General features: G+C 41.0%; 1 protein-coding gene across 7 annotated transcripts in view; it reads left to right on the top strand.

Annotated features, from left to right (window-relative positions):
* C5 (complement C5) overlaps positions 1-21879 on the top strand; it is a 122737-nt gene that overhangs the window by 85011 nt on the left and 15847 nt on the right. For 5 of the 7 annotated variants that reach the window (XR_013405623.1, XM_077968181.1, XM_015116941.3 and 2 more), the window contains 8 exons: positions 6792-6951; positions 7679-7774; positions 9390-9561; positions 12760-12965; positions 14731-14883; positions 17628-17690; positions 18754-18835; positions 19908-19965. Coding sequence is in view for 4 of the 7 variants with exons in the window: in XM_077968181.1 (XP_077824307.1) it covers positions 6792-6951; positions 7679-7774; positions 9390-9561; positions 12760-12965; positions 14731-14883; positions 17628-17690; positions 18754-18835; positions 19908-19965 (990 nt within the window). In the remaining 3 variants the exon portion in view is untranslated. Of the gene's footprint in view, positions 1-6791; positions 6952-7678; positions 7775-9389; positions 9562-12759; positions 12966-14730; positions 14905-17602; positions 17691-18753; positions 18867-19862; positions 19966-21879 lie in introns of all 7 variants that reach the window. The other 2 variants (XR_013405625.1, XR_013405624.1) reach the window with 2 other exon arrangements.

Consider the following 21879-nt stretch of genomic DNA (forward strand, 5'->3'; position numbering starts at 1 on the left):
AGAATAATAATCACAATGGAAACTCCATTCCTCCAGTTGCTCAGGCTAAAAGCCTCGTCATCCTTCACTCCTCTTTTTCTCTTACAATTCACATCTGATCCAGCAGATACGGATTCAAAATATATCCTGAATTTGACTACTTCTCACCAACTCCACCACACCATCCTGTTCCAGGACACCTTCCTCTCCCACCTGGATTCTTGCACTAGTCTCCCTTAGTCGTCTGGGTTCAGCCCTTGATCCTCTTCAGTCTATACTCAACACAGCAACTGAAGTGACCCTGTTAAAACATATGTTAGATCATGCCACTCTGAACCATTTAGGAGCTTCCCATCTTACCCAGAGTAAAAACCAAAATTTTTATTGTGATTTACAAAAGCTCTATATGATCTGGCTCCAGCTCATGTCTCCTCCTTTATCTCCTATACTCTCTTTCACTCCAATTCAGCCCCACTGGCCTTCCTCAAACACACCAGGCATGCTTCCATCTCAGGGCCTTTGCACTGTTTTCTCAGTCTGGAATACTCCTCCTTAGGTATCAGCATGACTGGCTCTCATATTTCCCTCAGGTCTTTACCAAATGTCACCTCAGAGAGGCCTCTGCTATATCATAATGTCTAAAATTGCAACCCACTCCCCTCCCAACACCTCATATCGTTTCTTTTCTCCTCAGCATGATTACTAATGTTCTTGCTTATTCCACTATTATCTCCCCCACTGGAATGTAAGCTCCATGTGGGAAGTGCTAAGTATCCCTAGTGCCTGGTACCTACCTGGCACATAGTAGATGCTCAATAAGTATTTATTCAATGAAACATAACTTCCAAAATTCTGATGATTTGAGGGAAAGATAGTCTGAATTAATTAAGAGTCCATATGGCAGTCTATTTTCAAAAAATACTGGCTGGGCATGGTGGCTCACGCCTGTAGTCCCAGCACTTTGGGAGGCCAAGGCAGGCAGACCATGAGGTCAAGAGATCGAGACCATCCTGGCCAACATGGTGAAACCCCATCTCTACTAAAAATACAAAAATTAGCTGGGCATAGTGGCAAGTGCCTGTAGTCCCAGCTACTCAGGAGGCTGAGGCAGGAGAATCGCTTAAACCCAGGAGGCGAGGGTTACAGTGAGCCAAGATCACACCACTGCACTGCAGCCCGGGTGACAGAATGAGACTCTGTCTCAAAAAAAAAAACGAAGTAACCATCGTGCTATGACAAAATATTTAAGAAAAGCGGTGTGCCAGCTGCTTTGTAGGTTCTTTTTTTTTTTTTTTTTTTGAGATGGAGTCTCACTCTGTCACCCAGGCTGGAGTGCAGTGGCTGGATCTCAGCTCACTGCAACCTCCGCCTCCCAGGTTTACACCATTCTCCTGCCTCAGCCTCCTGAGTAGCTGGGACTACAGGTGCCTGCCGCCTTGCCCGGCTAGTTTTTTTTGTATTTTTTTTTTAGTAGAGATGGGATTTCACCGTGTTAGCCAGGATGGTCTCGATCTCCTGACTTCGTGATCCGCCCATCTCGGCCTCCCAAAGTGCTGGGATTACAGGCTTGAGCCACCGCGCCCAGCCTGTAGGTTCTATATGAAACGTATTTAAGGAGTTTACAACCTAGAATACTTTAATTTTATATTTTTTCTTTCTTTTTTTTTTTTTTTCCGAGACAGTCTTGCTCTGTCCCCAGGCTGGAGTGCAGCGGCACAATCTCAGCTCACTACAACCTCCACCTCCCGGGTTCAAGCGATTCTCCTGGCTCAGTCTCCTGAGAGCTGGGATTACAGGCGTGCACCACCACGCCTGGCTGATTGTTGTGTTTTTAATAGAGATGGGGTTTCACCACGTCGGCCAGGAAGGTCTCGATCTCCTGACCTCGTGATCCACCCACCTCAGCCTCCCAAAGTGCTGGAATTACAGTCATGAGCCACTGCACCTGGCCAATTTTTTTTCTTTAGCTACTGAAATTTCCCAGAATTTTATCTTTGGCCCTCTTATTTTCTGTAATCTCTCCTGGTACAATCTCATTTTTGCCCATGACTTCCGTAACATCTAGGCCAATGGCCTCCTAATCAATGTTTCAAGGCCTAACTTCTTTCCTAAGAAGTTAGGAAATGTCTAGATCCACATTTCTAGGTTTCCAGGAGCCAAGGTTCTTCAAGCACAATATGTGTCAAATTCATTGTTTTCTTCCTCAAATACACTTCTCTGTTTCTTTTTTCTTTTTTTTTTTGAGACGGAGTTTCGCTCTTGTTGCCCAGGCTAGAGTGCAGTGGTGCAATCTCAGCTCACCGCAACCTCCGCCTCCCAGGTTCAAGCAATTCTCCTGCCTCAGTCTCCCGAGTAGCTGGGATTACAGGCATGCACCACCACACCTGGCTAATTTTGTATTTTTAGTAGAGACGGGGTTTCTCCATGTTGAGGCTGGTCTCAAACTCCTGACCTCAGGTGATCCGTCCACCTTGGCCTCCCAAAGTGCTAGGATTACAGGTGTGAGCCACTGCACCCGGCTCTGTTTCTTTACTCAGTGCACAACAATACCCTGCCCTTTGTCCCCCATTGATCAAGTCAGAATCATCAGTTGGTTTTTGATTCCTTCCTTTCCTTTTGGCTTTATCTCTGATCAGCTACCAAGTTCCATAGATTATACCTTAGAATTAGGCCTGACCTTGTGTGGGTGACACACTTTAAAAGACACACAGGGCCAGGTGCAGTGGCTCACACCTATAATCCTAGCACTTTGGGAGGCTGAAGCAGGAAGATGTCTTGAGCACAGGAGTTCAAGACCAGCCTGAGTAACATAAGGAGACCTTGTCTTTAATAAAATATTAAAAAAAAAAAAAAAAAAAAGGCTCATAGACCCCTGCAGCACACCAACCAAAGGATAATCCAGGATGCAGGAGTGGGAGTGAGTGTCAATGAAGACTGGAAACTGACACAGCAGGACCTGGGAAATAGATGCCTGGAGAGCAGAAAGCCCCACAGGAAGGTGCAACAGCCTCTCAGTAAACTCTTAGAGCCTTTCAAGAGTTTGGGGCAAGACTGAAACATAGACCCAACTCCGTAAGTTCCTTGAAAGAAATAATAGACATAGAAGAAAATATCCAGCACCTAAATACCCTCAAACTTTTCTTGAGAAATATAAAGAAGATTTTTTAAAGTGCAAATATCATTCATATTAACAAAACACTAAATTGATGACTATGAACATTTTTTGTATTCGCCTTTTAAAAAAAAATTGTAGATATTGAAGTCTTCTCTTTAACTACAAACCTTCATCTTATGTCTGTTTCTTTCCCCCAAGGGCATTCACTATCATGAGTTTATGCATCTTTCCATAACATCTTTAATATTTTATATAATATATATATACATGAAATCATACAGATGTAACTTAACTCCAGTTTGGCTGCTCACTGCTCAGATGCCAAACTCAAGAGACTAGGATTGGTGGGAGGAAAAGCAGGTTAATTCAGAAGCCAGCAACCTGAGGAGATGCAGACTAGAGTCATGAAACTATCCCAAATGCCCTAGCCTGGCCAGAGGGATTTTAAAGGGGAAGGGGCTTGGAAAACTATGTGCAGGAGTTAGCTACATGCCGGTCAGCATGTATTGTTCTGATTATTATCTTGAGTAATGGGCCATCTAGTGGTCAGCTAGACTGGAACAGGTTTGTAGATTAACTGCTCAGTGTTTTTCTTCTCCAGGGGACATTTCGCAACCTTTATTTTTATCTCATGGCTAGTTCCTGGAATTCTTAAGCAAGCACTGTTTAAGAAAGTTAAGCATGGTAAAAAAAAGAATGGTTATTTGCTTCCAAAACGAAGTGATGGCTTCACAGTCCCTTTTTGTATTTCTAAATGATTATAACTAGTATCATACTATACCTATCATTCTGTAACTTACCTTTTTCTTTTAATACTTTTTAGTTATTTTAGATATAGTAGTATAAGTAAATATAACTCACTCCTTTTCATTGCCATGCAGCATTTTATTTTACAAATATATCACATAGTATATATTCTTTATCCATTCGTGTCTTGACGGACAACCATTTCCAAATTTCAGTATTACAAACAATGTGATAACGAACATCTTCATATGTCTCTTTGTGCACATGTGTGAGAGTTTCTCTAGGGTATATCCCAGGAGATAGAATTGCTGGAACATAAGGAATGCATATTTACAGTTTTATCAGATTTTGCCAGATTTCTCTTCAAGGTGACTAAAAAATTCTTTTCTACTCTAAATGTTTAGTCCCAGACCCTATTGTAAAACATGAGGAACTAAACTAGACCATATTAAGAACTTAGAGGTAGCCTAGGGTCTGGAACAAAAGCAAATCAAATAGCCTACTTCTTTCCTCCAAGTCACACTTAAAATTTGAATTTCAGGGCAGTCTTCAAGGGACAGGTCAGTGGGAAGAAGAGAACGCAAAAAGCTAGAGAAGTTGTATTTGCTTTACCTTGAGGGAAGAGCTGTCCAGACCCCCACTCCTTAAGGACTCTAGGGCCGAGACACCCAAGAGTACCAAAGAGAAAGAGAGATAAGAGTAAGAGCTTATAAAAGCCGGGCACAGTGGCTCACACCTATAATCCCAGCACTTTGGGAGGCTGAGGCGGGTGGATCACCTGAGGTCAGGAGTTCGAGACCAGCCTGGCCAACATGGTGAAACCCCGTCTCTACCAAAAATACAAAAATTAGCTGGGCCGTGGTGGCACGTGCCTGTAGTCCCACCTACTTTGGAGGCTGAGGCAGGAGAATCACTTGAACCTGGGAGGCGGAAGTTGCAGGGAGCCAAGATTGTGCCATTGCACTCCAGCCTGGGCAATAGAGCAAGAGTTCGTCTGAAGAAAAAAAAAAGGGAGTAAGAGCTTATACCTATTGAATACTTACTATAATCCAGAACTATTTTAAGTATGTTCATATATTTAATCTTTATAATTGATCCCAAAGGATGAGTCCATTGTTTCTATTTATTGCCATTGCCTTTTTTCAAATATGTAACTAAAGTATGGGGAGGGTATATCATGGGCCAAATAGACAAGTGGAGAGGCAGCCTGGCTGTATAGATAAGTGGAGAGGCAGCCTGGCCGCATAACGGCACTCATATACCTTTCTAGCCTGCTAAAAGAAGAGAGACTTCCAAAAGCCAAAATCCCAAAAGAGACCCAATATAAAATGTGGGCCAATCTTTGAAAATGTGACTGTCTTTGAACCTGAGCAATCCATAGAAGTATTTCTCCTCCTTGACAGCAGTGTGAGGGGATTAAAAAGAGAGGAGTTCTCAATTCTTACCCCCTAAAAGTCAATAGAATAGAAAATAAGTTTCTGATGTTTTTAGAGAAAGAATTAGGAAAAGGCCCCTAGTTGTGGAGGGGCGAGTTCCAATTAATATCAAAACAATAATTTTAAAAATAATTAAAGCAATTAGAGCAAAGCCTGAGAACAACCTAAATGTCTACAGAAAGGGAAATGGCTTAAATAGCTTTGGTGCATCTGTACCAAAATACTATAATTTAATGTATAAAATCACTTGTAAAAGAACGAGGAAATTTGTGTATTAATCTAGATCTCTAAGGCATATTACTAAATAGAAAAGAAGCCAAGTACAGGATAATGTAAACATTCTCCCACTATTTTGGTGTGGTTGGGATGGAAAGGTAGATGGGAAGGCTATATTGTTGCATCTACTATTTGTAAGAATGTACAAGAAACAATGGTCATCTTCTGTTGGGAGGTGGAGGGGGACAGGGACTGCTAGAAGGGGACTTTTCATTATATATCCCTTTGTGCTTTTGGGTTTTTTGGGTGTTTTTGGAAAAGGTCTCTGTCACTCAGGCTGGATGCAGTGGCACAATCTCAGTTTACTGCAGCCTCTACCTCTTGGGCTCAAGTAATCCTCCCACCTTAGCCTCCCAAGTAGCTGAGACTATAGGTGCATGCCACCATGTCTGTCTAATGTTTTGCATTTTTTGTAGAGACAAGGTCTCATATGATACCCAGGCTTCACTTTTGGATTTTTGAATCATGTGAGGGTTTTACCTCTTTAAAAATGCTTAAAGTACATTTTAAAAATGAAAATGAAAAAGAAACACAAATTTTTTAAGTGAGGGGAAGTGGGAGAGCGAGTAAAGTGGTCTGAGTCTCAGACATCTGAGGCCTTGGGGAGTGGGGACTCCTGGGCGACTGAGAGAGTGAAGAGATGTTATGGGGGGGATGAGCCCAATCCTCTCTGATACTCTTCGATGGGTATTAGTAGAGACTTGAATTTGCTTTTTGACTAAGTAATAATGATCATTAAAATTTCCTGTGAGGTAGTAAGTTCTGTGTCAATGGCAGCACTCAAAGACAAGTGAGATAAACACTCCAGGGATATTGGGAAAGGGGACTTGGGGCCTCATATAGGAATTTAGATTCCATGGCATGTACAGATTTTACAATCTAGAATTATATGATTTACTTTTTCATGCCTCATGTTCATGGGTCAATGCCTTGACTCAAAAACTATTTATTTTATCTCTGTTAACTTTAGAATGTAATTCTTTTATCAAGAATCAATTTTTAGCTTGTGTGCTAGCTAACAATGTTGTAATCACAGAAGATGTGCTGTTCACATTTGTTTACCGAATGTTTTGGAGGTATTCCAAAAATCTTCCCTTCCTTTGTAAAGTGGTGACTTACTTTGGAATTGTGTGTTTTAAAATGTTATTTTCTTGTAAAGAATAAAGTTGTATAAACTAATTGAAAGCCAAAAGGGATTCAGTGTTCTAAATATTTATTTATTTTATTTTGTCTTAAAGGTTAACAGCTTTTGCTTTAAGAGTACTTGGACAAGTACATAAATATGTAGAGCAGAACCAAAATTCAATATGTAATTCTTTATTGTGGCTGGTTGAGAATTATCAGTTAGATAATGGATCTTTCAAGGAAAATTCACAGTATCAACCAATAAAATTACAGGTAAGGAAACCAAATGCAAAAATTGGCAATAGTTTTATTTACAGTTTGAGTTTTATTCTCATCCGATTATGGGAGGATGAAGAAGAAGAAGGAAAAAAAATGTAATTCTACAAGAAATTCCTTTTGTGAACAAGCAAAAAATACAAAGGTCTTCCCATAATATCTGAAGTGAAGCGATCTTCAGACAGTTCACTAGAGATCAGAGAAGTGATATCTTAGACCTCTCATTTATCAGGGTGGAGGGAGATGGGCAAGTGAAAGCACTCAAGCGAGATAGACCCAGGGCTTATTGAGAAATGAGAAGCAGGAAGGGAAAAAGTGGGAGATAAGGCTTAAAACACAGAGTAGAGGCCAGGCGCGATGGCTCACACCTGTAATTCCAGCACTTTGGGAGACCAAGGCAGGTGGATCATGAGGTCAGGAGTTCAAAACCAGCCTGACCAATATGGTGAAACCCCATCTCTACTAAAAATACAAAAATTAGCTGGGCGTGGTGGTGCACGCCTGTAGTACCAGCTACTCAGAAGGCTGAGGCCAGAGGATAGCTTGAACCGGGGAGATGGAGGTTGCAGTGAGCCGAGATCACGCCGTTGCACTCCAAACTGGGTGACAGAGTGAGACTCTATCTCAAAAAAAAAACAAACAAAAAAACCCACAGAGTAGAACCAGGTCATTTCACTTTAAAGACACCATTTCACTCTCCTTTTAAAACATTGCTTCTTTTTAGGGTACCTTGCCTGTTGAAGCCCGAGAGAACAGCTTATATCTTACAGCCTTTACTGTGATTGGAATTAGAAAGGCTTTTGATATATGCCCCCTGGTGGTAAGTAACTGTTTTCTTTCTCTCACACCCATCATCTATTTCTGTAACATACACTGAAGGGGCCACCAATCAGAAGACCTTTAGTTTCAAAAGCTTCTTTTCCTTCTTTCCAATTATTTGAAAATAACTTAAACTCCAGAATTGAAAGATTTCAGAACAATGATAGATATTAGAAACCACCTAGTCCAACCTACTCATTGACAGTTGAGAAAGCTGAGGACTGTAAGTAAGGTGAATTCAATTGCCCAGTGTCACAGGCTAATAAATTGGAGAGCTGGGTCTAAAACTGATAGCTGGAACTGTGATGGGAGAATGATCCAGTGCCCCCAGCTTCTCTGTCTTATCTTTGCGAAATCCTGCTTTATATATGTTACTGTTGTCCTATAGTGAAAGCACTCTGTATTGTGCAAGTACTGAGGATACACAACAGCAAATGCATATCCTCCAAATCCTTCCAAACAACATTTGCTTGGAAACAGGGGAGAAAAGTGATGAGCCACCTAAGTGAATCAACATAGAAGATTTCCAAGGTTGACATGGAAAATCTCAAGTGGATTTGCAAAACTGGAATCACAAAACAAAACCATTTGTTTTCAGTTTGTTTCAAAAGCTTAACAAGACAAAATAATCAATGAAGACTAGTTTCCAGGGGCCTAGAGGACCAGTTGGCACCTAGTGGCCACATGGGTGAGAGATGCATGTGGAGCTGGGAGAGAAGGAGCCAGGCAGGATGTTAGCAGCATTGCAGCAGGCTTTCTCCTGGGCCACTTGTCCAACACAACCATTTTGGTGGTGTCGGGACTGGTGATCGGGACTATTTACCCAGGCATTCTTAGGATCTAAAAGTATTTTGGCAGTTTAGATTTCTTTCTGCTACTTATTGTTTTATTTTTTTAAAGTATAACTCCTCTTGAACCCGTGTGCCTGTTGCAACTCCGCTGAGAGGGAACGATAAAAGTTGTGTCTATGGGCCGGGCGCGGTGGCTCACGCCTGTAATCCCAGCACTTTGGGAGGCCGAGGCGGGCGGATCACAAGGTCACCAGATCAAGACCATCCCGGCAAACACGGTGAAACCCCGTCTCTACTAAGAATACAAAAAAATTAGCCGGGCGTGGTGGCGGGCGCCTGTAGTCCCAGCTACTCGAGAGGCTGAGGCAGGAGAATGGCGTGAACCCGGGAGGCGGAGCTTGCAGTGAGCCGAGATCGCGCCACTGCACCCCAGCCTGGGTGACAGGGAGACTTCCTCTCAAAAAAAAAAACAAAAAAAAAAAACAAAAAAAAACTTGTGTCTATGCTTGGTGGCTTTTCTTCCTGGAGACTAGGTCTGATGGTGTAATCAGAAACTAAAGGCACAAAACCTCTGAAAGGAAGGTGAGAATTCAGAGACAAAAAGCTTAACCTGATTTGGACAACCTCATTGTCCCTTCCAAGATTATTCTCTGCTCCTTCTCTCGGAGGAATTTTCTTCACTGGGAAGCCATCCGTTTCCATTAGGTCAGTCCTCTTTTCACCCCCATCTTCCTTGCTCCAGGATAGTGGGATCTAAGGGTAGTTCGTATCACTTGATAGGTGGTTGCTTGACATAGAAACTGAAGTATCTTCTCTTGTTTCCAGAAAATCAACACAGCTCTAATTAAAGCTGACACCTTTCTGCTTGAAAATACACTGCCAGCCCAGAGCACCTTTACATTGGCCATTTCTGCCTATGCTCTTTCCCTGGGAGATAAAACTCACCCACAGTTTCGTTCAATTGTTTCAGCTTTGAAGAGAGAAGCTTTGGTTAAAGGTATAACTTGTTCCATACATTTATTCAGCAAGCATTCACTAAGACATAAAGTCTGCTAAATCTGGGAAGTGGGTAGTGACATGCAAACTTGAGTAAGATTCAATTCCTTCCTCAAGGAACAAACCATCACAATACAATGTAATGTGTGCTGTTATTCATTCATTTATTCACGCATTCATTCAGCAAGCATTTATTCTTTTTTTTAAGACAGGTTCTCGCTCTGTCACCCAGGCTGGAATACAGTGACATGATCGTGGCTCACTGCAGCCTCGATCTCCTGGGCTCAAGTGATCCTCCCACCTCAGCCTGCCAAGTGGCTGGGACTACAGGTGCACACCACTGAGCCCAGTTAATTTTTTTCTATTTTGCAGATACGCGTCTCACTATGTTTCCCAGGATGATCTCAAATGCCTGGGCTCAAGCACTCCTACTGCCTCAGCCTTCCAAAGTGCTAGGATCACAGGCATGAGCCACCACACCTGTCCTCTATTTATTCCTTTATTCAATAAATATGCATTGAGTATCCTATGGACACCTTCTATACATCTGGCACTATTCCAGTCTCTGGGAATAAAGGAATAAACAAAACAGGCTCCCCAAAATCCAGGCTGTCATGAAACTTAAATTCTAACTGGGAAGACACAAACATGATAAATAAGTAAAGCTTTATGAATAGGTGGTGATGGCTGATATGAAGAAAAATAAAGCAGGGAAAGGAGACAAGGTGAGAGGATGGGTTATAATTTCAGACAGGCTGACTGGGCTTAAGTTTCACTGAGAGAATGGTGTTTGAATCAAGAGCTGAAAGGAGGTGAAGAAGCAAGTCCTGTGGCTATCTAGAAGGGTGTACCTGGTGGAGAACAGCACATGCAAATGCCCTGAGGCATGGGCATGCCTGGTGCTCCAAGAATGGCAAGGAGGCCAGTGTGACTGCAGAGGAGTGAGAAGAGGAGTAGGAAGTGAGGTCAGGGAAGGAAAAGGTGAGGGAACAAGGGAAGGTCATCTGAGGCATTAGAGAGACTCTTCAGGGCTTCTGTAAACAGTTGTGCAGTGGACAAAGCACCTAAGCAATCAAGTGAATCGAGGCTGAAATCCAGCCTGTGCTCCACTCCCCTGCCCACGTACCCTAGTTTAGGGCTGCTTCCACCGAGAGCAAGGAGTGCCCATGTCTTATCCACAGCAATGTGCCATGGGGACCAGAAGGAGCCCTGGAACTTTAATTTCAGCTTTGAGAGTGAAAAGGGGAGCCACTGGGGGATTTTAAGCAAAGGAGTGCATGACCTGGCTTATATTTCACCAGGTTTGTTATAAAAGTATGTGTTTGGTTTTGAAAAATAAAGATACTGCTTCCTATAGGTCGAGAGACAAAAAATAGAAAGAGAGTAGCAGTGATTATTGGCATGACTGGGCACTTTGGAGTCCTCTTCTAGCTAAGGTTTTCTAGAAGTTTTATAAATCTTACTGAGGTTTATGACCATCTACAAAATATGATTTGTGTCATCATTTAAAAATTACTATATTTTGACATATGCCTCAAAACCACTTGTATGATACTTCAAAAATAACACAAAAGAAATGTCTTGGGTATTGTGAGATATGGATCATAAAATCATAGAATTTAAGAGCTAGAAGGGAACTTAATAACCCAAGAATTGTTCCGGTTGAGTTTCTTTAAAATCCTAAACTCAACTCTTCATTTTAAATACAGCAAATCTGAGACTCTGAGAGGAAGGGTCAACATAATTTTCAAGGTCATGCAAATAATGTAGTTATGAATTATAAACATATACATCAAAATTTTTACTAACCTTCAAATATGATTTCCACATATACATTACTTTGAAAAAAATAGTTTGTTCCAAAAAGGATTTGAGGTTTACAGATTTAAATAACAAATATAATTTACAGCCTAATTTATGAAAAGTGCTGCATGTGTGAAATTGTCTTGAGTGCTTTAAATTGGAAAGAAATAATCAAAGACTGAACTAAGGCTTTAGGTGTAATCTCATAATTTCCAAGATGTAAATTTTCCTATCAGGGAAAAAGGTTCTCCAGTTGACTTTTTAGTGTCAGTAATAATAATAATAATAATAATAATTCCTTATATATGCGTGGTGCTTTCTAGTTTGCAACATCTTTTAATTTAGTATTTCATTTGAGTTTCACTGCATAGAAGAAAGTGTTATCTGTACTACAGGTATTAGGAAACTGAGTCATACAGAACTAAAGGAATTTGCCCAACGTGACATGGTAAGTTAGTAACGAAAGAAAGACTAGAAGCTGGGTCTACTGATTCCCAGTTTACTGTACTTTCCACTCTATTAAACTTCCCCTTCCTACTACATGTGTACTATATTGATTTTAAAATACAGATTGAGGCCGGGTGCAGTGGCTTATGCCTGTAATCCCAGTACTTTGGGAGGCCAAGGTAGGAGGGTTGCTTGAGCCCAGGAGTTTGAGACCAGGCTGGGTAACATAACCGGGCATGGTGGCACATCCCTGTAGTCTCAGCCACTCAAGAAGCTGAGGTGGGAGCATCACTGAGCCCAAGAGATTGAGGCTGCAGTGAGCTACAATCACACCACTGCACTCCAGCCTGGGTGACAGCAAGATCCTGTCTCAAAACACACACACACACACAAAACGAAAAACAGGTTGAGTGTTCTTTATCTGAACTGCTTGGGACCAGAAGTATTTCAGATTTCAGATTTTTTTTCAGATTTTGGAACATTTACATATATAAAATGATATTTCTTGGGGATGAGCCTCAAGGCTAAACATGAAATTCATTTATGTTTCATATGTACTTCCTTTACACACAGCTTGAAAGTAATTTTACACAGTATTGTCAATAATTTTGTGCATGAAACAAAGTTTTGACTGTATTTTGTCTGTGACCTGTCACATGAGGTCAGGGATGAAATTACCTCCCTGTGGCATCATGTCAGAGCTCAAAAACTTTCAGATTTGGGAGGCATTTCGTATTTCAGATTTTCGGATTAGGGATGCTTAATGTGTAAAGACAAGTAGCACCACATTAAGGGATCTCTCTTTGCATTGGTCATCTTTAGGAAGTTCCTCTAACAAGAAAAAGTAAGTAGCTTCTAGAAACTGGAAGGCCATAATACACCTGGTAGAATTATTATGTCAAATTCACATTTTTAATCATATTAATGAATGTGATTTGTTGGTGTTCAGGTAATCCACCCATTTATCGTTTTTGGAAAGACAGTCTTCAACATAAAGACAGCTCTGTACCTAACACTGGTACAGCACGTATGGTAGAAACAACTGCCTATGCTTTACTCACCAGTCTGAACTTGAAAGACATAAATTATGTTAACCCAATCATCAAATGGCTATCAGAAGAGCAGAGGTATGGAGGTGGCTTTTATTCAACCCAGGTAACATTTCTTTGTCTTGTTTCATCTTCCTGTAGACATTTTTATTTTCTCCCACACCACGCTCATCTGGCCTCCATGGCTTTGTCCACCAAATGAGCGTGCAATAGATATGAATAATGTCTAGAATTGAAGGACCCCTAGAGGTTATCTGCATCAACACTCTTATTATACAGAAGAGGAAATTAGCTCAGGGAGTTTCACTCAGGGAATTCATGGCAGAGCCAGAATCAGAACTCATGTCTCCTGACTTTAAGCCCAGTACCTGCTTCATTATTCTAAATCACCATGAAAGGCTAGTAAGTTTATTAGCAATTATATCATATCCTATGTAATAAAGAGTGGTTGCCATGTAGACAAAGGTATTGATGCTCCTTCTCCACAACGAAATAAATAAAAAGTGAGAGAAATACTGATTGTTACATGTTAATCTATCTAGCTATTTAATGTAAATTCATTTGAGTATGTATTTTTATTACAACCAATTATTATGTAGTTGTATAATAAATGTTTATATTCAAAGTTTAGATTGAATGCTAATATCTTCCCTGTTGCCTGGATGTTTAGATAATGATGGAGTGTGTATATTTATATATATAAAATTTAGACATAGAGAGGGCCTTCAGTATTAATTTACTGACCATCTAATGTGTTTTATCTTGGGTACAATTATAGGGTTAGCAGAAAAGAGTGCCCTATTGATTAGCATTTGCCCCCTAGATATAGGCAGAGGGAATGGCCACATTGTTTAACATCTCTGATCTAGTCATGTTTCTCAGTTTTATAGATGAGAAAGATGAGGTCCAGAAAGATAAAGTTTATTCATTTATTCCTTCAACAAATATTTATGTACCTACTAAATGCAATGGATATTACCTTAGTCCATTGTGTGTTGCTATAACAGAAAATGACACACTGGATAATTTATAATGGACAGAAATTTATTAGCTCATGGTTCTGGGTCCTAGGAAGTCCAAGATCAGGGGGCTGCACCTGATGAAGGCATTCTTGTTGCATTATTCCATGGTGGAAGGGCAAAGAGTAGGTGGAGTGGGGGGTTGGTGGGAGTGGGGTATAAACTCATCCTTTTATAACAAATTCGCTTCTACAATAAGCAGCATTAATCCATTTATGAAAGTGGCACCCCCATGGCCCAAACACCTCCCATTAGGCCTCACCTCCTAACACTGCCACATTGGGGACCAAGCTTTCTGACACATGAACTTTGGGGGACACATTCAAACCACAGCAGGCATCAAGAAAAATATATTACCTACTTGCCTCATGAATCTTACATTGCAGTGGGGTAGGCTAACAATAAACTATAAATAAAAGCATTACAAATTGAGATGAGTGCTATAAAGGGCAAAAAGGTAACATTAAAACAGAGAATAATGGGAAAGGGGAGTTTATGGCCTTGTTGTGGAGATACTTAAGCTCAGACTGAAGGATGAGGAAGAGATAATCATGCAAAGACTCAGAGGAATTCTGCAAACAGTGATTTGCCTGAGGTTACATTTGCAGAACATATAGAGGACCCAGATCTGAGGCCACACTTCCTTCCTGTCCTTGCTAACAGCATCATCTTTATTGAGGAGGGAGAGATCTTTCTTCCCCCTCCACAATGGGGCTCTTAACCAGTCTTACTGCGTCAGCTGGAGTTTCATCTCCAGACAATGCTGCCCTACCCCCCATAAAAAGGGCATTTGTAAATAGGGAGTACATCAATGAACTAAACGTATTTTTGTGCCTTGCTGATTGTTGACAGGACACAATCAATGCCATCGAGGGCCTGACAGAATATTCACTCCTGGTTAAACAGCTCCGCTTGAATATGGACATCGATGTTGCTTACAAGCATAAAGGTCCCTTACATAATTATAAAATGACAGACAAGAATTTCCTTGGGAGGCCAGTAGAGGTAAATGAAGAACTTCGTGTAGTATTTTACAATTGGCTGAGACCATTGAAATCATCTGTCCCACTCTTTATTTTATAAATCTATCTTTTCGCTACTTAAACATATATTGAGTGTCTGTTATGTCCTAAGCAGGGATGCCTGCTATATCCTGGGCACTGAGGATTCAAAAATAAAACACAGTCAGCGTAGTGCAGGGAGATTGTCATTTAAGCAGATAGTGAAAAATAAGAGTCTTGATAGGTACATGGAAGTACAGAGGGGCCCTCCTGATCCTGGCTGAAAGATGGGAGGAGTTTGTCAGATGTGTCCAGCTGTGTGGGTTAAATCTGAAAAAATCAGAATGAGTTAGACAAGTGAAGAAAAAGGAAGAACATTCCAGGCATAGATAACAGCACACAGAGCAGTACAGTGAGTGTAGGAGGGAAGGCATGTCTGGGAAGCTGCTAGTGGTTCCTTCTGGCCCTGGTCATACATGCAGACTGTGGCCAGGCTGGAGTCAGCCTTTAGGGTCCCCAGCTCCTTGCCCCATGTCCTTTGCTACTGCTGGATTTTTAAAGGTGGTAACTTTGATGGCTTATGAAAATTTCACAAAGAAAAAGACATGTTGGAAAAACTGTGTTCTCTATTAATATTAGCTGCCCACATATAGCTGCTAATACATATTTTTCTAACTACTGTGTTTACATTAAAGTATACTTAAATGTACAGTAATTGGAAATAGTCCTCACTGTTGACATCTTTCACAAATTGGTGTTTGTTAAAAGTAAACAAGTATGAGAAATATATATATATATTTTTTTTGAGATGGAGTTTCGCTCTTGTTGCCCAGGTTGGAGTGCAATGGTGCAACCTCAGCTTACTGCAACCTCTGTCTCCCAGGTTCAAGCAATTCTCCTGCCTCAGCCTCCCAAGTAGGTGGGATTACAGGCACCTGCCACCACACCCAGCTCATTTTTTGTATTTTTCGTAGATACGGGATTTCACCATTTGGCCAGGCTGGTCTCAAACTCCTGACCTCTGGTGATCCACTCACCTTGGCCTACCAAAGTGCTGGAATTACAGGCGTGAGCCACCATGCCCAGTGGAGAAATAAAATTTAATGCAAAAATTGCAAACTGGTGGCCCATACTAAAAAAAAGGATATGGATATAAACATAGACATAGATATATGCCAACATTTAAAGATCCAGAGATTTCAAATAAAAACCTGATTCCCAACTTCCCTTAATAAACCAAAAGACCTGGCAGCAAGGCACTGGGCATTGGCATGGCTTCTGCAATTTACTGCAGTCCCCACCAGTCACAGGATGTATGCATGTGCATTTATGTTCATACTTGCTTTGTGTCCAGGCCTCTGCAGGCATTTGTGCTTGTGGTCCATAGTTTGGGAATACGTCTTCTTTCCCTGGGATCATTTAGAGTTCACCAGAGATTCATGTTCTGAGTCTGAGCTCTAAAGAGGATCTCTTGACCTTCCAGCTACCTGAGGTAGCTGGAATTATTCTTTTCTATAGGGATAATGCTGTAAGAGGCCTCTTGTCATCCTAGCAAAATTTAAACCTTAGCCCAGGATGCTGCTTCCATGTAACACCTGGGCTGTTATTATCCAGTGTGGAATTTTCTACTCCAGCATTTCCTGAAATGTGTTCCGTGAAAGAGTGTTAGGTGGTTGAGTGTTTAGCTTAAATAAAGTTAAACAAGTTTTTTAATCCAGAATTCCCCTGTTCTGTAATGTGTATGTGATTAAGTGTGGTGACTCTGGGCGTGAAAAGGGGCAGAGGCAAGGAACAGTGCACAGCATTTCCCAAACTTATTTGTCATGCATGCTTTTCACATGCAGTATCTCAAGACACTTGTTTTCCAGCAAATGCTGCTATATTCTATCAGGGAGAACAAGAACGTTACTAAAATTTGAAGGAAAGATTGAGAAACTTTAACATATGCCCAATCCCTCTTGCATTATTGTGCTAAGCAAAGGAAAGGGGAGGCTTGGAATAAAGGAAGGGCCAACTCCTCGGGCTCAAAATTGTCTCTCCCCTACTTTCCACAAATTAGGGAGCATTTGGATGACAAAGTTCCTCTGGGCAGGAGAATGAGTTAACTCCATTTATGTCTTCACTTTCCTACTAGCAGAGTGGGAAGAAGAGCAGCAGCAACTAAGGATTTGGCAGGCTTGAGTGGGGTGCTAGTGGTTTGGGGTGGGGTACCAGGGGTTTCTGCAAACAAAGGCCATGACAAGTGGAAAAGATAAATCATCAAGAGATGGAAAAAGGGTGCAAAGGAGGAACTCAGAGAGGACCAAAGGTAGATGCACCCACTTTCAAGTTATGTGGAGGTTCCCTGCTCTGGGTTCTGATGAAAACGATCTCCATTGGCACACAGGATGCTGATTCCTGAGCTAGGCACAGAAAGGAATTTATTCAGTTGGCAAAAGGAGATGAAGATCCAGATTTACCATGGCCATATGTAAATGAAAATGTAACCAGAAGTGACCTCTGACATGCTGCTTTTGTTGGTTCACTCAGGAGATCTCAGACATCTTATTTACATGTAGAAGGGAAAGGGGAAAATACTAGCCTTGTTTAGCACCTGCCGTGGGCATAGGATTTTCAGTGTCTCATCCAGTTACTCTCAGAGGAGATCTGAGAGAGGAGGCTGGTAGGTGTCAGCCCACTTTTCATAGCTCTATCCTCCCTCCCTATCAAATGATGAAAGAAAGCATGGTTTCTCTATTGTCTTTCCAGGTGCTTCTCAATGATGACCTCGTTGTCAGTACAGGATTTGGCAGTGGCTTGGCTACGGTACATGTAAGTATTTAATTGATATCCAATAATGAGTTATGTGTCTATTTGTACTAAGTAAGCATTTTGGGGGATTTATGTGTTATTCATAAAGGCTTGTTTCTTCATTTTAGCCACTTGGCAGTTGCAATTTTTTTTCTTTTTTTTTTTTTTAAATGGGGTCTCACTCTGTCACCCAGGCTACAGTGCACTGGTGTGATCTTGGCTCACTGCAACCTCCACCTCGCAAGCAATTCTCCTGCCTCAGCTTCCCGAGTAGGTGGGATTACAGGCACATGCCACTAGGCCCGGCTAATTTTTTTTTATTTTTAGTAGAGACGGAGTTTCACCATGTTGGCCAGGCTGGTCTCAAATTCCTGACCTCAATTGATCCATCCATCTTGACCTCCCAATGTTCTGGGATTACGGGAGCGAGCCACCATGCCTGGCTGGCAGGTGCAAATTTTTCTAGGCTGTTTAACTATGTTCATGCATTCTTAAATTACATGTTCTGAGCATAAATTAACATCCTATTAATAATTTTAATCACATTTTTATCTTTAGTACATTCATTCCTTCAAGGACTGTTGTAAGTTTATATGGGGGAGGAGAGGTTGTCCACTTTTCTGCCACTTCTGGTTGGTGTCAATGTATCTACTTCTGGCAGCACCTCTGCCCATTCACACACACCTATAATTTGCTGTTTGCCATTATGGTGTGTGGCTGGAAGAAACCCACACTCCTTAGCCTTGTGGTGTTGTGTGTAAAATTAAAGTGGAAAGGTTCAAGAACAAGAACCTTGGGAACTCTCCTATAGAGTAAGGTGCCCAGATTTGACTGCATGGAATTTAGACCAAGATTCTGACCGGCCAGAAGTCATTTTTTGCTTACTTTGGGTCTCTCAGGTTTAGATTATGGAGTTTGCTTAGAATCCAGCTGCTGGAAAAGTGAGTCGCTAATGTACACCGTTTGTGCTGGATTATGAAAATGATTCTTCGAGCATCCCATCTGCAGCAGCAGTGTTGCCATAATACCTTTGTCACTTTCCCACTTTAAATAGACTCTTCTTGCTTACTTGTCCCCAATGTAGGTAACAACTGTAGTTCACAAAACCAGTACCTCTGAGGAAGTTTGCAGCTTTTATTTGAAAATTGATACTCAGGATATTGAAGGTAAAACAGCATGATTTACCTTGTAATTTTGGCTAAAAATAAAGCATGTTTATACATAGAGAGCTTCTCTGATTAGGAAAAATGTGCTTACTCAAAAAGCAAAATTTCTTGATCAAATACTTTAGCAGGTTGACATCCAAGTAAATTTTTTACATTAGATATATTTTTTGCAATAGATATAACTCTTTAATACAGTTGGAAGCCAATATTAAATAACAATAACTAAGCTAAATGTATTTGCTATTGATCAATAAATTGTTTTGACTGACTATGTTACTTTTAAAGAGTGTAACTAGTTGTAAAGCCACATTAAGGTCTAATTCCAGAAGCCAGCATTTCTGTTACTTTTGTGTTAACCTTCCAATCTAGGACCTTGAATTCCCTTATCACCCTGTTAGTTTTCCATCCCTTAGCCTTTCTGTATTCCAAGGGGTCAAGCAAATGAACATTTCTGTGCCTCCATCTTTAACTTAGTCTCTCCTATACTTACCATTCTTTCTTTAAATGTACCCCCGACCCTTTTTTTTTTAACCCAAGGCCCTCACATCCCTCTGCTGGTTGGTTCTCCCTTCTTGGTCCAAAACCAAGTCCACTTGCACACTCCAGTCCTCCTCCTCTCCCCATTGCCTCCAGGGTCAGAATGAATGCTGCTGCCTCTGCCCTGATATTTTCCATCTATGGCTCAGAAGCCTGTTCCTACAGGAAACTTCCCAACTACCAGCAAATCAAGGCATCTGCTCTTCCTCCCTCCAACATCCCCCAAACATATTACCAATACATATTTATCTTTAATAATTTCTTCCTTAAATTATAAGTTATTTGACAGCAATGAACTGTTAATTATTTAAAGACTTTAATTATTTAAATTAATTATTTAAATACTTCCTGGTATTGTCAATAGCCATGAATTTCCGTTAGAACCGCTGAAAGTATCTAAACTTCCAAATCACAAATCATTTTTAAGTGTGTTCAGAGATCTGTTCATTAATAATTCTGTTCTGACACGTTCCAAAGCAGCTGAAAACAGTTTACTCTTATATTTGTCTGTTTGCTTTCTTGTTGCGTATGCCAGCATCCCACTACAGAGGCTACGGAAACTCTGATTACAAACGCATAGTAGCATGTGCCAGGTGAGCCCATTTCCACAAAAGTGAGTATAGACTCCAAGTTCTCATTTTTGTTTTAGTATTGTTTCTTTATATATTTTCAAATTTTAGTATGCCCAGAAGATACAAAATTGTTCAATTGTTTAAAAACGCAGAACACATGTATTCTTAAATAGCTACTTACCGTAAAAAACAGCCTTGGTTTTGCTCAGAATAGTTTTCTCTCTCATTTTTGTCTTCTGATTCAAACAGTATAATACTAATTTTTTCTTTCTTTCAGAGGGATAGAGATGTGATTAAAAAAAAAAAAACAGGAAAAAAATATAAAAGATTCTCTCAAAAACAGTTCCTACTCTCTTACTTAGAAAAATCACACTTACCTAACAAAATCCCTGGCCATTATTAGCTAGATTCTCAACTCAACCTGCACATTGAAGTCAGCTGGAGAGCTCTTGGAGATGTCCAAATGTCCTGTGCTCCAGAGGTCATTCTAATGGTAGCCAGGGTTGAGAACCATTGATGTTAAACCCTCTCCTGACTAAGTTTCCTGTTATTGCTAGGTAACAATTTATTGCAAACATAATGGTTTAAACCAACACAGTTTTACTATCTTGCAATTCTAGAGGTGAGAAGTCCTAAAATCAAGGAGTTGGGTAGGGCTGTATTCCTTCTGGAAGCTCTAGAATTTGTTTGCCTATTCCAAATTCTAGAGGCTCCCTGTGTTCTTTGGCTTGTGGCCCCTGTCTGTCTTCAATACAAGTGTCACAGCATCTTCCAATCTCTCTTTGACTGTGACCCCTGCTTCCATCATCACACCTCCTTCTCTGACTCTCCTGCTTCCCTTCCTCATAAAGATTCTTGTCTTTACATTAGACCTACACAAATAACCCCCATCTCAAATCCTTAATTTAATCACATCTGTAAAGTTCTCTTTGCCACATAAGGTAACACATTCACAGGTTCAGGGGATTAGGACATGGACATCCTTGGGGGCCATTATTCTGCTTACCACAGCCACCATCCTAAAATATTTATGAAAGTGTAGGATTTTTGCCAGGTACGGTGGCTCATACTGTAATCCCAACACTTTGGAAGGCCAAGGAGAGAGGATTGCTTGAGCCCAGGAGTTCAAGAATAGCCTGGGCACCATAGCCAGACCCCATCTCTATAGCAAATTTTAAAAATTAGCCAGACATGGTGGCACACACCTGTAGTCCCAGCTACTTGGGAGGCTGAGGCAGGAGGATTGCTTGAGCCCAGGATGTTGAGGCTGCAGTGAGCTGTGACCATGCCACTGCACTCCAACCTGGATGAAAAAGTGAGACCCTGTCTCCAGAAAGGAAAAGAATATGTAGGTATTTGAAAATATGTATATACATTTGGCTTTGGTGATCACACAGTGTGATCAGATAGTGGTAGAGCCAGGACTGTAACACAGACTTCTTCCCTGATCTTTCCATCGTCCCTCAATCCTTTCTGTTGTGTTCTATTTTCTTAACTCTTGTATTGTCAATAACAGTGATATCTATGGATGGCATTTTGCTGATTTTACTTATAATCACGCACCCACTGTGGATAACATGGAAATTCAATAGTGTTGTGCAAAAGATGAGAGCTGAGAAGGACCTTAGGGATGATATCATAATCCTCTTGTTTTGGAAATGAAAAAACTAAGACCCAAAGAAATAAAGTCGCCTGCCAAATGCTCACAGAGTTAGAGGCAGAGCCAGGGGCTCAACTCCCCAGCCTCTGATGTTCAATCCAGTATCTAAACTGTCTCTTTTTTTTTTTTTTTTTGAGATAGAGTTTCACTCTGTCACGCAGGTTGGAGTGCAGTGGCCTGATCTCGGCTCACTACAACCTCTGCCTCCCGGATTTGGGAGATTCTCCTTCCTCAGCCTCCTGAGTAGCTGGTATTACAGACACACAACACCACGC

Source organism: Macaca mulatta, chromosome 15, assembly GCF_049350105.2.
Source record: "Macaca mulatta isolate MMU2019108-1 chromosome 15, T2T-MMU8v2.0, whole genome shotgun sequence".
NCBI lineage: Eukaryota > Metazoa > Chordata > Mammalia > Primates > Cercopithecidae > Macaca > Macaca mulatta.